The sequence below is a fragment of the Gouania willdenowi genome, chromosome 3 (assembly GCF_900634775.1).
Source record: "Gouania willdenowi chromosome 3, fGouWil2.1, whole genome shotgun sequence".
NCBI classification, from domain to species: Eukaryota; Metazoa; Chordata; class Actinopteri; order Blenniiformes; family Gobiesocidae; genus Gouania; species Gouania willdenowi.
Window position 1 is genome coordinate 39,263,308 of NC_041046.1, and position 14,575 is coordinate 39,277,882.

General features: G+C 39.4%; 1 protein-coding gene across 8 annotated transcripts in view; it reads left to right on the forward strand.

Annotated features, from left to right (window-relative positions):
• Nucleotides 1-14,575, forward strand: part of kifc3 (kinesin family member C3) — a 43,192-nt gene that overhangs the window by 11,830 nt on the left and 16,787 nt on the right. For 4 of the 8 annotated variants that reach the window (XM_028443222.1, XM_028443223.1, XM_028443226.1 and 1 more), the window contains exons 1-7: nt 213-815; nt 8,641-8,761; nt 10,939-11,081; nt 12,003-12,156; nt 12,904-12,989; nt 13,638-13,703; nt 14,102-14,251. In XM_028443222.1, the coding sequence (XP_028299023.1) occupies nt 636-815; nt 8,641-8,761; nt 10,939-11,081; nt 12,003-12,156; nt 12,904-12,989; nt 13,638-13,703; nt 14,102-14,251 (900 nt within the window). In that variant the 5' untranslated portion in view covers nt 213-635. Of the gene's footprint in view, nt 1-212; nt 816-5,561; nt 5,723-8,640; nt 8,762-8,798; nt 8,914-10,938; nt 11,082-12,002; nt 12,157-12,903; nt 12,990-13,637; nt 13,704-14,101; nt 14,252-14,575 lie in introns of those variants that run through there. The other 4 variants (XM_028443229.1, XM_028443228.1, XM_028443227.1 and 1 more) reach the window with 3 other exon arrangements.

The following is a 14,575-nucleotide window of genomic DNA, read 5'->3' on the forward strand; positions in this document are numbered from 1 at the left end:
GTCCACTTCTACTCTGTGTTCTCTGCCTGTGATGCGTCTAGTCTCTGTTCTCTGCCTATGATGCGTCTACTCTCTGTTCTCTGCCTATGATGCGTCTGCCTATGATGCGTATACTTTGTGTTCTCTGCCTTTGATGTGTCTACTCTGTGTTCTCCACTTTTGATGTGTCTACTCTGTGTTCTCTTTGCCTTTGATTGTGTTCTAAAGTTCTCTCTGGCTGGTCTGGTCAGGATGGATTATAAGTGCTTGTTTTTTTTAGTTTATCTGCCCTTTAAAAGTTTTTCAAACCTGTTATTTGGGAATAACCTGACGGTTCTGCCACACGAAACGTCACCTTATCAGCTCACGGTTTTGTTTTAGTGCCTTGCTGAAGCTGCAGAAGTGACGTCTGCAGACGTCCCAAGTCTAGAGTTACTCGGAGGAAGTAAAGCTGCAGCAGACTCAAATTTCTGCCAAGTTAGTCAGGAGTGACCAAGGTCCACCTGTGATATAGTTGACTGAAGGAAGAATCGGACAACAACAGTAGCTGATAAATTCAGGGGAAAGAATAGACCCACGAGTACTCACACGGTCTGAATCAGCTGCACCATCTGGCTCGGTGTCTGATCCTACATCTCGACCTGTGAATCTGCATCATGTACGTTCTGTGCACTTATACCCTCATGATCGTGCACCACCTCTTCAAGAAGCATGTTCAAAGGCAGGACGAAGCCTTGGATGCTGAAGCATGTCATGAGGATGAAGTTGAAACAACTGGAAAGGTGATGGAAGGAAATGGTGATGGTAACATTTGCAACTGCAGGAAAGATGTTCAGGTAAGAAGGCAGAGTCAGACTAAAGTGTTTGACTTCAGGAGGAAGTAACTAAGCACTAATACTTTGCAGAACTGTGGTTAAGAATCATTTTAAGACATTAATAACCTTTATAACGCTGGTTTAAAGATTATCCTACTAATTGGTTTAAGGAATTATGGGCACCCACGCTTGAGGAGAACTAACTTGTCTAGTTCAGTGATTCTCAACTGGTGGGTCGCGGACAGCTGGTCAAAAATTCATACTTAATGTCTCTCATGTTGGACTTGTCTTTTATTTTGAAAGAAACTTTTATTTTGACGTGAATGTTGCGCAGGAAAATATATAGATTTATGTTTAAAAAAATATTACATGTTTGTTTTTGAAATACTAAATATGGTTGGTTGAATTCTAAAAAAAGGTGAGTCGCGATTTTATGAACATGGCAAAATGTGGGTCCCAGGGTGAGACCAGTTGAGAACCCCTGGTCTTGTTTACTGGCTGGATACTGAGTGCACACTATATTTATTTATTTATTTATGAACATTTATTGGAGGATCAACCCCATGATATGAATCATCTAGTTTTCAAGGAGGTCCTCAGGATCATGTCTAAGGAAAATAGAACAGAGAACATTAGATTAAATCAAATACAGTAAAACAAAATAATACAAAAAAACCTTAGAGCGCGCGCACACACTCTGTGGTTTGTATACCACTGGCGAAATTCTTCAAGTGGTACTTGGAAGCGCCTACAATTTTAGACTTTATTCATGCATGCACTATTTTAATTGTACTAAAGTAAAGAATTTAAGTTATCATTAGACATGGTTTTCACTTAATTTAAACATTAGTCAGGTTTGGACTAAGGGGCAACGATTATTGATAATTGATGACAGAATTAGTCATCACCATCTTTTTCAAGCTGTGAACGGAGCTGAACATTGTTTTTCATGAGTGACTCGCATATCTTTACTCAGAGCTGTATGCACATTACAAACGTGATTAGCAGGAGGCATATTGTCAGAAACATCTCACCATATGTCATCTCACGAAATTGCCTCCAAGTCTTTTGTCAACAACTTATTATTCCCTGTAGTGACGTTAACGGAAGCTCCGCGCTGTCGACGCGCTTACACAGTCGGGCGCTGCTCGTCTCAGCCTACCTGAAGACCAGACACCCACCCAACAAAGTGAACCAGTCCAAGTTCCTCCATCAGATCCACCCAAATTTCCCAGAAACACGTTGACAGAGATGTACCTTCTCAACTACCGCTTGCTAAGCTAACCAACAGAAACATAAGGCTGGGCTAAGCGCTAACGACTTAATTAAAGGAATAGACCAACTAAAAAGAATACGACATACTATCATCAAACCACAAAGAGCCACTGATTTATGGAAAGATGTAAAACTTGTATGGAAGGATAAAAGCTAACATGTCACACGTCGTGTGAAATAAATGTTAGCAGTAAACTAACATTCCAACTTATGAAAGGCAATATTTTTTAATTATATTTCATGTGTTCACAGACAAAGCTAGTCCCATTATACAGTAATGTAACTAGTGTGATTATTACACCTAAATATCTTGTTAGCACTCCTCGGTAAATAATGATTAAATCAAGTCTGTTCAGGTTTAATTATTGGAAATCAGAGAGATATTTATCAACCATAACTTTATGTAATTTTATGTAACTTATTATCAGATATAAAATAAACAAGATTCAGCAACAGTAAAAACACTATTGGAGATATTTTTTGCTTTTCATGTGCTTTTGTTTTTTAATAGAAAATAAATTAATTATAAATGAGGAAATACATGAATTTCATACAATAACACTAATAAAAGTGAAGGAACTGAAGGACATTCTAATGATGATGTATTCAGTTTAAATTGTGTTTGTAAGGAACCTGTTTTCACTTTAAATTGGGAATAGTTGTATTTATTTATTTATTGTTTTTATTTGTCGTAACTTGTCCCAAGCCACATTTAAAAAAAAAAAAAAATGATGTAGCAACATAGAGCAAATAATTGTATGATATGTCATCCGATTATTGTTCTAATAATCGATGACTAGTCGACTATTAAAATAGTTGTTAGTTGCAGCCCTAGTTTGGATACATTTTATACCCTTTTTAATCATATTTTTAATCTTGGGCTCAGCATGAAGGTGCTTCGAAGGTCAAGCGTTTTAAGAGGGGGTACTTGGTGTGAGATGTTTGCAATATGTTACACCAGTGATTCTCATATAACAATAACTTTCATAGTGTAACACTACATCACAAATATAACTGACAAAGCTAACACCTCTATATATACAAATGTATATAAACGCATACATACTGTATATACACACACATACCTAACATAAATTGATGCTAACTACAAAAGGCTAGAAACAAAAACAAAGGCCCAAGTAAAGAACCTTGGTGTATGTCTTTAGCTATACCTCTAAAATTCGACTGACCCTGAAGGACACACACTGGCGCCGGTGATAACAGTTAAACCAGAGAAGAGATTAACAGGAAAGGCCAATTGAATATAATTTGAATTAGAAACTTGTATTAGAGCCTGGCCGATTATAATGTATCAAATATTAATCAACATTAGTCAGTAGCCCCACCGATTAATCATTCACAATTTAACTTTGTAAAACTAAACTTTAGTTCCACATGACAATGACGTCCTCATGGAAACACGCTCTTAGGATATTCAAGGAGAGCATTCACTCAAGTTTTGGAGCTTGTCTTACAGCTCTACTCTGTGCCTCCGACTGCTTAAATGAAACGGCCTTCCGATGACAGTTGTGTAAGTTCTATCTTCGTGAAATAGCAAAAGAAAATACGCAACTGTCAAGTCCCATGTCCACCATTAATATCAGACTACTATTTGTGCTTATAACTTATGTATATCAATGTTCTTATTTTAATATAGTGGTTTTTTGATGCATCGGTATCGACTATTAGCCGATGAATCTGAAATCTGCATTTTTATAATGATAACTATGCATTGGATTTTATATAGCTCTTTTCATAAATGCTCAAAGCGCTTTACATTGCAATATTATTTTACTACACACACAGTGGTGGTAAGTTACTATCGTAGCCTGGGGTAGACTGACGGAAGCGAGGCCGCCATAGTGCATCATCAGATTCATACAAGGCAATGTGTGTGAAGTGTTATGCCGAAGGACACAATAACAGATGCCACTAGAGCGACTCTCACCCCACTGTGGCACCTGGAATTATTAGTGGTCTCCCATCCCACTACTAAGCAGTAGTTGGATAGCCTTGCTTGGCTTCCGAGATCTGACGAGATATTGGCCCCAAAAAATGCCTCGAGCGGTGAAGTTTGTTCAGCCTCTCAGGTGGTTGCTGCCGTCCAATCACACGGGCGAAAATCATGAAATCTCCCTGATGTGATTTTATAGTCTCGGTCAAAGATGTCACTTATGTAACTCCACTCATCCCTATCATCATCATCCATAACATCACCATGTTTTTGTTAATCTGCGGTGATGTGGACACTGACCCTCCTGGTGAGGTCAGAGAGGTTTTTATCTGGATCAATGATCCTGGTCATGGTACCTTCACACTTTAAAGAGGACATATTGTGCAATTTTTGACCCATCTCCATTTGTTCTAAGAACCCCAAAAACAGAGTATTTTAAACGCTCACTCACTTCATGTCTCGCTCTTTTACAGGGTGATCAGTGATCACCAAGGCGATTTTATTTTTGCTATCTGTTTTCAGCCAAAAAACTGCACATTACAGTAAAACACATGGCTATTGTTATTTTGAGTCCATCTCAGCGCTTCAGGGTCCATGCATCTCAGCAGCAGCAGCTTCAGTCAGTCAAACTCTTACCGGAGTGTTAATCTGCTAAGTCACTTTCTCCTCCTCCTCTGCTCTTCTACCTACAGGAATAGTGCATTGAAGGTGATAATCATTTGTTTTCTCTAACCGCTACGTCGGATTGTGTCACAAACACGTCAGATCAGCGATACGAGGCGATAGAACAAGTACGCCAATGCGCGGAACCACAATAGCGGAGTACACCGTAAAAAATTACGATGAAATGTGCAATCTGGATCTTATCCGGAGTAATTGAGAAACCAATTCGACATAACTAAGTCAAATGCGAGTCATAGCGAGAAGTCAATTGCGAACCAAGATATGAATTTCTGTAATTTTGCCAATAATGAGAGAAAGAGATTTTTTGACTTTTGAAACTGATCCAGAATCAGTATATTGATCCTGATCCCCTTTAAAATTGAATGGAATCTGATTATAGGTCTATATTTGGTTGAAGACTTGTCAAAAGCTAGTAAGTGTTTTTGTCGTATTACTGCTAACAGACAAACAAATTAATAAATTAACAACAATGAAATATGACCTCCTTGGCAGAGGTATAAAGCAAAATGTGCAATCTAAACTTTCTAGATAAACACATGGGCTACGGTATGTTGTTGTTGTACTAAAGAATAAACAATGTGATAATTGTATGTTAAAACCTAATGAAATATACACACATACCTAGAGATATATGACTAGACAGATAAATAATTTACGTGAGTATGAGGGGGTACAATTAAAAACCTCCAACAAGGTCTCCACCCTGAATCTGAATAATGCATAACTGTGTGTGTGTCTGTGCCTGCTTATATTCAGGCACTGGTTGAAAAAGCAACAGACACACTCCCTATGTTGAACATAGGGGAGGAGCAACTCGTCTCTCTCTGGAGGCTGAGGGGAGGGGGGGATGCTGTTGCTAGGGAAACAGAGGAAGGGATCAGCCTGTGTGTTTGCGTGTGCGTTTGGTTGATGGCGCAGACTCTGATCTGCTGCTGTGTGTCGGTGTGAAGCTGCTTGAGGACGAGGCAGACGACGATGGTGCAATGATGTGGATGAGGAGACAGCGAGGAGGGAGGTGAGAGATGGAGGTCTGACTGGACCGTGATGAAGGACCAATGGCTCGTGATTCATGACCTGATTATGAGCCGGCGGATGCAAGAAGCATCACTGCATGTTTTTCCGCTTTAGTCCCATGCTCACAAGCCTTCCTTTGTGTGCATGTGCGTGTGTGTACACGCTTGAACCTGGCTGTGTGTTGGACGTCCTTGAGGCCGCGCGGACTTGTAGCTTGTCGTCATTTCTCATCTTTCTCATCATTGCTCAGCATCATCACAGCAGGTGTGGGCGGGGCTTCTTACCGGGTATTTTTAGCCCATCGGGAAAGTATGTCATTGAAATGGGCAGAGGAAATTACAGAAGAAAGGAACAGTGAGAAGTGAAAGGATCTCGGGCCTCTTGCTGATATTTAGTTTGAATGTCTGAATCTTTATTTAAAATCAGTCAGTCATTATGGAAACAATGCATCGTCATTGCCTCTGTGTATTCAGTATAATGCTGTAAAACGTTGTGAAACAATTTCTCTGCTGACATCATCACGTTACCACAACGGACAGTGAATCTTTCCCTAGAGCCCACTTTCCTGATTTGATTCTAATTATTGAAGTCTCAATTCAATTACAATCCGATTTTTGATTATTAACGATTGTCTTCCATTTAACATCAGTCAGCTGCTTAATTTTCTAACTTCTCGATGTTCAGTCATCTATTTCCAAGCTGCCAGTTCCCAGAAAAAGAGATACAATCATTGGAGGTAGAATCACCTAAAAATTACATTCAGAAAAGAAGCCTGCTGGCGAATGCACACATAAGACAAAGCTGATAATTGTTACGTATGCAGTCATTCTTTGTGCCAAATAAGAAAAGTACTTCAAGTTATGTTCTGTAAAACATGTCATATTTATTCATGACAATTGTTTTTCCAACAATGAAGATACTTTAGCCTATGATAGTAAAATAAAACAAGTAGTAACTCTTTTGAGTAGTAAAAATGGCATTTTTACAAAATCTAAGACTTCTGTGTCATAACTATATGAGGCAAAATCTGTAAAATGACTGAGTAATTCCACCTTGAGATTGAGTGGCTCTAGCCTTCGTTGATTTAAAAGCACTCCTGCAGTTTGCTCCACACACACACACAAGATGGAGGCACTCCATCATTAACGCCAGAGTGAGGCTCTCAGGGGGATCGTACCATCTGCTCGGGGGATTACAGATTACTCCGAAGTTGTCCTGAATGTCAACTGTAGCATGTATCTGTACCTGTGGCATGTTGGTATGAGGAAGTGAAGAGCAGTGAGATGCTGGGCTGGTTGGGAACGCTGATTATTCAGAGCCGGTCGGATCGCGCTGCAGAGAGGAGGGCGCGTTGTGTGGGGGTAAGACCGACACGCTATCCTGTCCTCGGGGAACTGATGAGGACTCAGGGTATAGTCTTCATGGATATCTGAAACTGATTAGGCCTCATTTTGGAGATCAATGACATTGTGATGATGGGCAGTGCTGGTCTGTTCTTAAAGGTCCTACTGGTCCCGGTACCTTCAGGTGTTTCGTCAACCTTACCTGGTCTAAGGGCTTAAGTTGAACTGGTTACTCTGGATCTCAAACAGGATTGTTATCTTTTAATTTAACACTTTGTCAGTGGTCTTTCTTAAACACTTTGTACTCTCTGATATTTTGGGTGGCTTTCTGGACTGGATGTAGACTTCATTTAGTGTACTTGGTCCTAATTTCAGAGCTGCTTGAGCTTGTTTTCTTCAGACAGTTCGAAGGTCACTGAAGATGATTGTAGACTACCTGGAGTGTAAATGAAGAGAGGTTATGTTTTAGGCTGCCACCAGGGGGAGGTGCTTTACCTTAGCACAGTGATTCCCAAACTTTTCACAATCCCGAACCCCTTAAGACGATTAACATAAAGCCATGTAACCCTACTCCAGCACACTTAAAAGACATAATAATGTAAAGTCATACACAATGTAGCCCTACAGTGAAATTTGACCTATCCTGTTGAGGAATTATATATAATGAAAAATAATAATTATAATCTGTAAAGAAACAATAAAACATCTTATTTAGAATTATCACTTGAATATTTATTTTTCAATGGCATTTCAATGGCATTTAATAACCCTGAAACTTTGATATATACAGTAACTCGTTACAACTATTGAGAATGGTGAGGTTGAGAAGATGCACAGAACTCTGCTATTTTTGTCTGAATTTGAGAGAGTCTGAGTCTTAACTCGTTCTCCATGCAGAGTTGGGGCTGGGTGATTTTGCCTTAAAAAATCTCTGATTTTTATTTTTTTTTTTTTTTTTTTTTTTTTCAATGCACTTAAAAATGACTGCAGACATGAGGTATATTGTCAAAAGTGCAACTTTATTCCTCTGATTGTCCTCAAGAGTTAAAATGCATAGAACAATCCCAAAATCAAAAATAAATGAGGCTTTGTCGTTCAACAATTTCAAGCTTTAACCCAGGTTTAAGCAGTAGCTTAAATTTTCTGATTAAGAAATCAGATAACTACATATTTTACAACATAATATTACAATTAGCCTCTCAGCATAGTGCAAAGAAAAAATTAAACATGCCTGTGGCACACACATAGCCTACTCAAAGGGTAAACAAATGTAAACAAATGGGCTGCTGGCTCACATTGTTTTTAGTGAATTTTTGCCCAGCCCTATGCTGAGTCTTGTTCTCTATTTCGTTTTTTTGTTTGTGGAAGCTGAAAATCTACTTTGACATAAGTACGTGGTGGCAAACGGCATCAAAGTCTTGACTGCACGTAGCAATGTAGTTCTTGTCATATTTGCGCTTTTTTGACGAAATTGTTGTTTTGAACCTAGGCCTTAGCATGTAGAAGCTTTACTGTACATACATAAAATGTCTTTTTTTTTTTTTGTCTGTCTCTCTCTCTCAATGTCCCCCTCTAGCTGGTGCGGCGGTCCAGCACTCTGCTCAGCCTGGCGGACATGTTCAGTACAAGAAAGACCTGGGACATTGGCCACGCCCCCTGTCTCCAGGAGCTCTGGAAGGAAGACGTATCATTGGACAGTGAGTCTCACACATGCAGGGAAAGGGGGTGGGGACAAAACAATCGCACCCAGCATGGCAGCATTTTTCAGTATGAGACGAGTGAGGACAGGCGTTTCACTGCTGTCGGTATGAATGAACCTGAGGGGAACATGACAGTCAGATCAGCACAGGTGAGTGCAGGGTGTCAGGTGTTCCTCCTCGGGGAGACGGTCAGGCAAACAGCCAGTTTGTGTATGAGAACGCCTGAACGAGTCAAAGTACAAAGAAAGCCCTCTGTGTGTGAGCTGAGGCAGATTTACAGTGTGTGTTTGAGCTGCAGCCACGTACTGATCAGAAAAAAATCCAATGCAATGAGTCGCTCGTGTTGATCTGTCATCAATCCTTTAGTGGCTCGACTGTGAGTGGACAGGAAGTTAAACATTGAGGTAAAACGTTGGTTAAATGCATTTTCTTCCTGGTTTAATGTTGTTGAAATCTCAGTCTGTCAGTGAGAACCGGTAAATCCTCCGATCTATGCTAAGAATGTTGTGTTTAGTCAGCAGTCGTACTCTTGTTAGACAGTTGGGTGATGCTTCATTGTAGTGATTGACCTGTCAGTGTTCACATCCTCATTCCAACAGGAAGATCTCAGGAGGAAAATCAGTCTCCATTAAATTATTAGAAAGGCATTAAAAACATGTAGAGCAGGATGAATATCAAATGTCTGTAGACCAGAAGCTTCCTTTATTTATTCTCAAATGAAACAGATTGGAAATATTCCAATAACAATCTTAATCAAGTTCCCCGTTAAGTCCGTAAAGAATAAAGAGAGCAAAAGAATAATAGTATAAAAGAAAAATAAATAAATAGAAAAACACCAGTAATATAAATATAATATATACAGAAATGGATATACAGTGCAGGAAGGGGCAGGAGGCTCAAGGAGATTAAAAAAATATTATTCTTTTTTAAATTAAAACATCACATGCTATATTCTCAAACAACTGTTTTTTATACTTTCACTCTCTGAAATATGAAAATATCTGAGCTGCCACATATTGTCACTTTGTATTTGTGCAAACATGATCAAAAAACTTATTTTAGAGAAACAAAGTCTCTAGAGTGGCCAGAAATGTACGATATAACAATGGGATCACAACATGAAAAAGATTTGGAACCACTGGACTAAATGGGAGTAGGAGAAAACCAGCCATTGTGAATAAGAACACACAATCAATCATATAAAACATCATCCGTTATTAGCGTTGGCTGCTGGTGATTATTCATATTTTGAACGTCTTCTTTTAATTCTTTGTAGAATAAATGCAATAATCAGAGTTGAAGGTGCCGTGTTAGTCTGACAGGAAAAAAAGGTGTGTAGTATTGTAAAGTAAGACTGTTGAGTCATGCATTTTAAATTGTCTGATGATTGTAATTCAGGCTTCAGTCATGAAAACTTTCAAGATGAATGTTGGATAGTGATTGTCCTCAAAGGTTGAAATGTTTGGGACTCAGACGTTGGGATAAAGGGGGTTCGCACTCTTGAGGGAACAGTTTGAATGATGGAGTCGTGTTTGTGTTGAGATGTTGTACACGTGTCATAAATGCACGTGTATTGTAGTTGCAGGTGTTTTTGGCTCAGGGTTTGTGTCCCCGTTGTGTATCCATGCGTGCGTTTGTGTGTGCTAATTCTGTTTTGGCCCATAAATATTTTCCCACAGAGAGCAGATTGTTCTGTGAAAGAGATTTTAGGCCTCTCAGTCCCCCGACAACCTGTGACCACACACACACACACACACACACACACACAAACCCTTCCTGGTATGCGTGTTATCGGCTCTTATCTGGTTGTTCTGGTTTAGTTTGTATGGCCTAGATTCCAGCAGTTCCCTCTTCTGCAACTAATCAGCCAATTAATCTGATTCGTGATCATTTAGTTTGCTTTCCGTTCACACGAGGTTTCATTATGTTTTTTTTTCTTTTCGTTCTGCTACAACTCGATTCTGCTGCCTGTCACTATTCTGAAAGCATCTTGATGGTTTTTTTTCTCCTTTACTCCAGTTTTAAATCTGGATTTATTATAATTTATTTACATTTAGGTTCATAAAGCCACGAAGAAAGTGATTTTGATGTATTTGTTGCCTTATTTAAACCTTCCGTAATGTCTGATTGTTGAGTCATTGTGATTCCTGTGTGTCCCTCTCGTGTCCCTGTAGCGAGCTCAGTGGACTTCCTGATGAATGATGGTGAAGACGAAGGCTCCTTCCTCTCTCTGCCTACCACTGCCTTCTCGTCGCGCTCTCATCTGACTCCAGAGGTCAAAGAAAAAAACGAACATAGACAGCAGCTGCTCATCCAGGTAAACACAAAGGACTCACATGAGAACAAGTGATTTCAAAGCTCTCAATTAACAAGCACGAAATGTTGAAAAAAAAAAAAAAAAAAAAGACAAAAAATAATTCCAACAAGTTAATTTTGTCTTCTTTGAAATAATGTTTTCAGGAAAATATTCTGGAGATCAAATTTCCTGAAAAAAGTTGCCTGAATAAATTAAACCTTAACATATTGGAGACAAATAAGGACCACAAGATGACAAGTTGCAGACTAGTCACAAAAGCATAAACTAAATAAATATACGTCTGCAAAACCTGGATTCACAAATGTCACCAAAGTTCTCTGCAAAGACAAATGAATGCTAAAAAAAAGAAAAGTCAAGGAGACATTTTGTGACACAAAATGACCATGAGGAGATAACTGTTGGCAAACTAGTCACAAACGCACAAACTAAAAGTGAGACTTAATCTTATCTGCAGAACCACAAGTCTTCCGTCTGTCTGAACTGCAGCATTTACCCTCGTCTTTACCTCTGCTCACATAATCCTCTTCCGTTTTCACTGTCCTCTGTTTCCGGTCTCATAAAGAAGGTCATCTGCTTCTGCTGCTGGAGTCCTTCTAATGTAAAAAACTTTATTCTGTCTCATTCATCCTGCAGCTTCCTAATCTGTGCTTCTGTAGTTGCGTTTTGGGCTTCATTTGTAGCTGCAGTTTGCCTCTGTCTTTTTCTCTCAGTAGATACAAATTAGCCTTTCTGTAGCTGAGTCTTCCTGTTGTGAGATCTGTAGCTGTCTTTTTTTTTTTTTTTTTTTTTGTCGTGCTTTATGTCGTTTTGGTTCTGTCTGTTCAGGTTGTTTGAAATGTTGTAGTGCGACATTCAGAAATCTGCTTCCGTCGACCTGATCCCTGTTTGTTTCTCCAATTTTTTCTTCTTGTACTCCCTCAGTCTTTACAGGACAAAGTCTGTGAGTTCCAGGCTCGTCTGCAGTCTGAGGAGGTCACTCGTCACCTCCTGGTGCAGCAGCTGCAGCACGGCGTCCAGGAGAGGCTGAACAGAGGTGTCCACACACCGAGCACGGAGCAGCGGCTTTCAGCCAATAGTAAGAGAGGGTCCTGATTCTTTTTATTTTGTTTTAAACATGTGATCATTGACAAAGTCTTCTCTATACAGTCAATTGATTTTTACTTGTCAGACTGTGCAAATTGGTGGCCATGTTTATCATATTTAATTTGATTTATTCCTTCGTGTTTTGTTTTTGAAATGGTTCACCTTGAACACCAGTAAAATAAATTAAATTAAATTAAAGATGACCACAATTAAAATTTCTAAAGGATGATGGCAGCAATTGTTTTAGTTCTAATGATAATTAAATTAACTTTTTGTTTTATTTTAGTTGCCACACATCTTTTCATTTTAGTTGACTTAAAATTGATTCAATTAAGAATTAATATAGAATAATTTAAATATTGTATTGATTTTTTTAACCATAAACTTCTTATTGGCTCACTTTACATGACAAAAAAGTTCTAAAAAGTCATTTTAATGTGTTTTTTTATTATTAAATAAAAGGTAGACATTTTGTTTATTAGTAACACATTAAACAAATTTTGTGTAATATACATTTTCACAACAGGTACACTTTAAGATCATGTCCCGCCCCTACCTCAAAGCCAGCCTCTGATTGGATGAAATTAGTTGTGATTAATTTGCATCCTTAATAGCATTTTTTTTTTTTTTTTTAAATTAAATTTCTTTTAATGAAAATGTGATGCATTTAGTGTTTAGTTGACAAAATGATCACTGTTTTTGTTTTTGTTTAAATCGACCTCTGTGTGTGTTTTTGCAGGTTCCAGGCTGTCAAAGGGTGAAGATAGTTCAGATAGTTTCCAAGGTGCAGAGGACGGGCGGCTCGTCGGTCAGCTGTGCACAAAGGTTTACTAACAACACCTCACACTCTCAAATCAGCACCACGCATGTTTAAAGTGCGAGACCTTGGAACCACAATATCTTCAACAGAATTAGCAGTTTGTCTTTTCAAGGTTAAGCATCTAGTTTTTCCTTTAAAAGAAAGTCTATTGTCAGATTATAAATAATAAAAGCACCTGATGGTGGTTGAGCATTGAGTTGGACAGACTATCCCACATCACCTTCATGATGTCAGATAATATCAGTTATTTCTACATCTGTAAAAAACAGGAATTGTCAATTGTGTGTCATCACTCATTCATCTATTATTATGCTCTCTAGTTGTTATTTCATTGTATTCTGAGTACAAATGTTGTTGTCGGACAAATAGGGTACACTGAGTCTTGGGGAGTGGTGGCCTAGTGGTTAAGGACGCTGGGCTTGTAATCGGGGAGTTGCCGGGTCAAGCCTCACCTGGGCCATCACTGTGGGATGTTGAGCAAGTCCCTTAACCTCGAACTGCTCCCCAGGCGCCGCAAAATGGGTGCCCACTGCTCCTCAGGGATGGGTTAAATGCAGAGAACAAATTCCGTTAATGTGATAACATTACATGGCCAATTAAAGGCGAAAGCCCCGATTTAATCTTTAATTACTGCCCTGTGTGTGTGTGTGCAGATAGAGGAGCTGGAGGAGAAGCTGTTGGAACAGACTCGCGAGGTGGAGAGACTTCGCTCTGCACTGGTAAGACCCTGCTGGACTACATTCCTGAGCCAAAACACCACACCACCTCACGTGCACACACACACACACACAGTGTCAAACGGAGGATACAAACCCTGAAACTGAACTTTCAGGGTTTCACCTGAATCTTAAAACCAAGTCTGAGTTTATAGAAAAGCATGTGTAGAAAAAAGCAGCAAGTTTGTCTCTAAAATCTTTCTATAAAAATATCTTTATGGCGTGTGTTTAGCACACTGATTTCACAAAAAGCAAAACCACATGTAGGTACTTAAAATTGTTCATTGAAGCACGTGTCATGAATTACTGCATTGAGCCGAGCTGACGGTCTCAAAGTCCAAAGGAATCTCTAATCTAAACATGTTGGATCTATAACGGTGATGGCCATGTGTGACCTGTAGGGGGCGACAGATCTGGAGAAGCAGCTGGAGCGGCTGGAGGTGGAGAATGAGCGTCTGAAGCAGGAGCTGAAGTCATGCAGAAGCTCAGAGCTTCAGAAGCTCGACGACACAGCAGACATCTGCAGCAGCAGCCGCTGCCCCCGCAGCCAGGTACGCACACACAGGGCATGCACGTGCACAGACTCCCATACAAACACACTCACGCACAGAGACGCACATGCATACAGACATACACGCACAGAGATGCACAGAGAAACACACACACAAGTGCAGAGACACACACACACAAACGTGCACAAACTCACGCACACAAACACACACACATAGACTCACAAAAACGCACACACATTTTGGTTTAGGACCCACAAACAGCACTTGTTAAAAAAACTGCCATAAATATAAAAAGCACCAATATTTAAAACACATTTAGTTTGATGTAGTTAGCATTATGGATCCCAGCATGCAGCACATGCA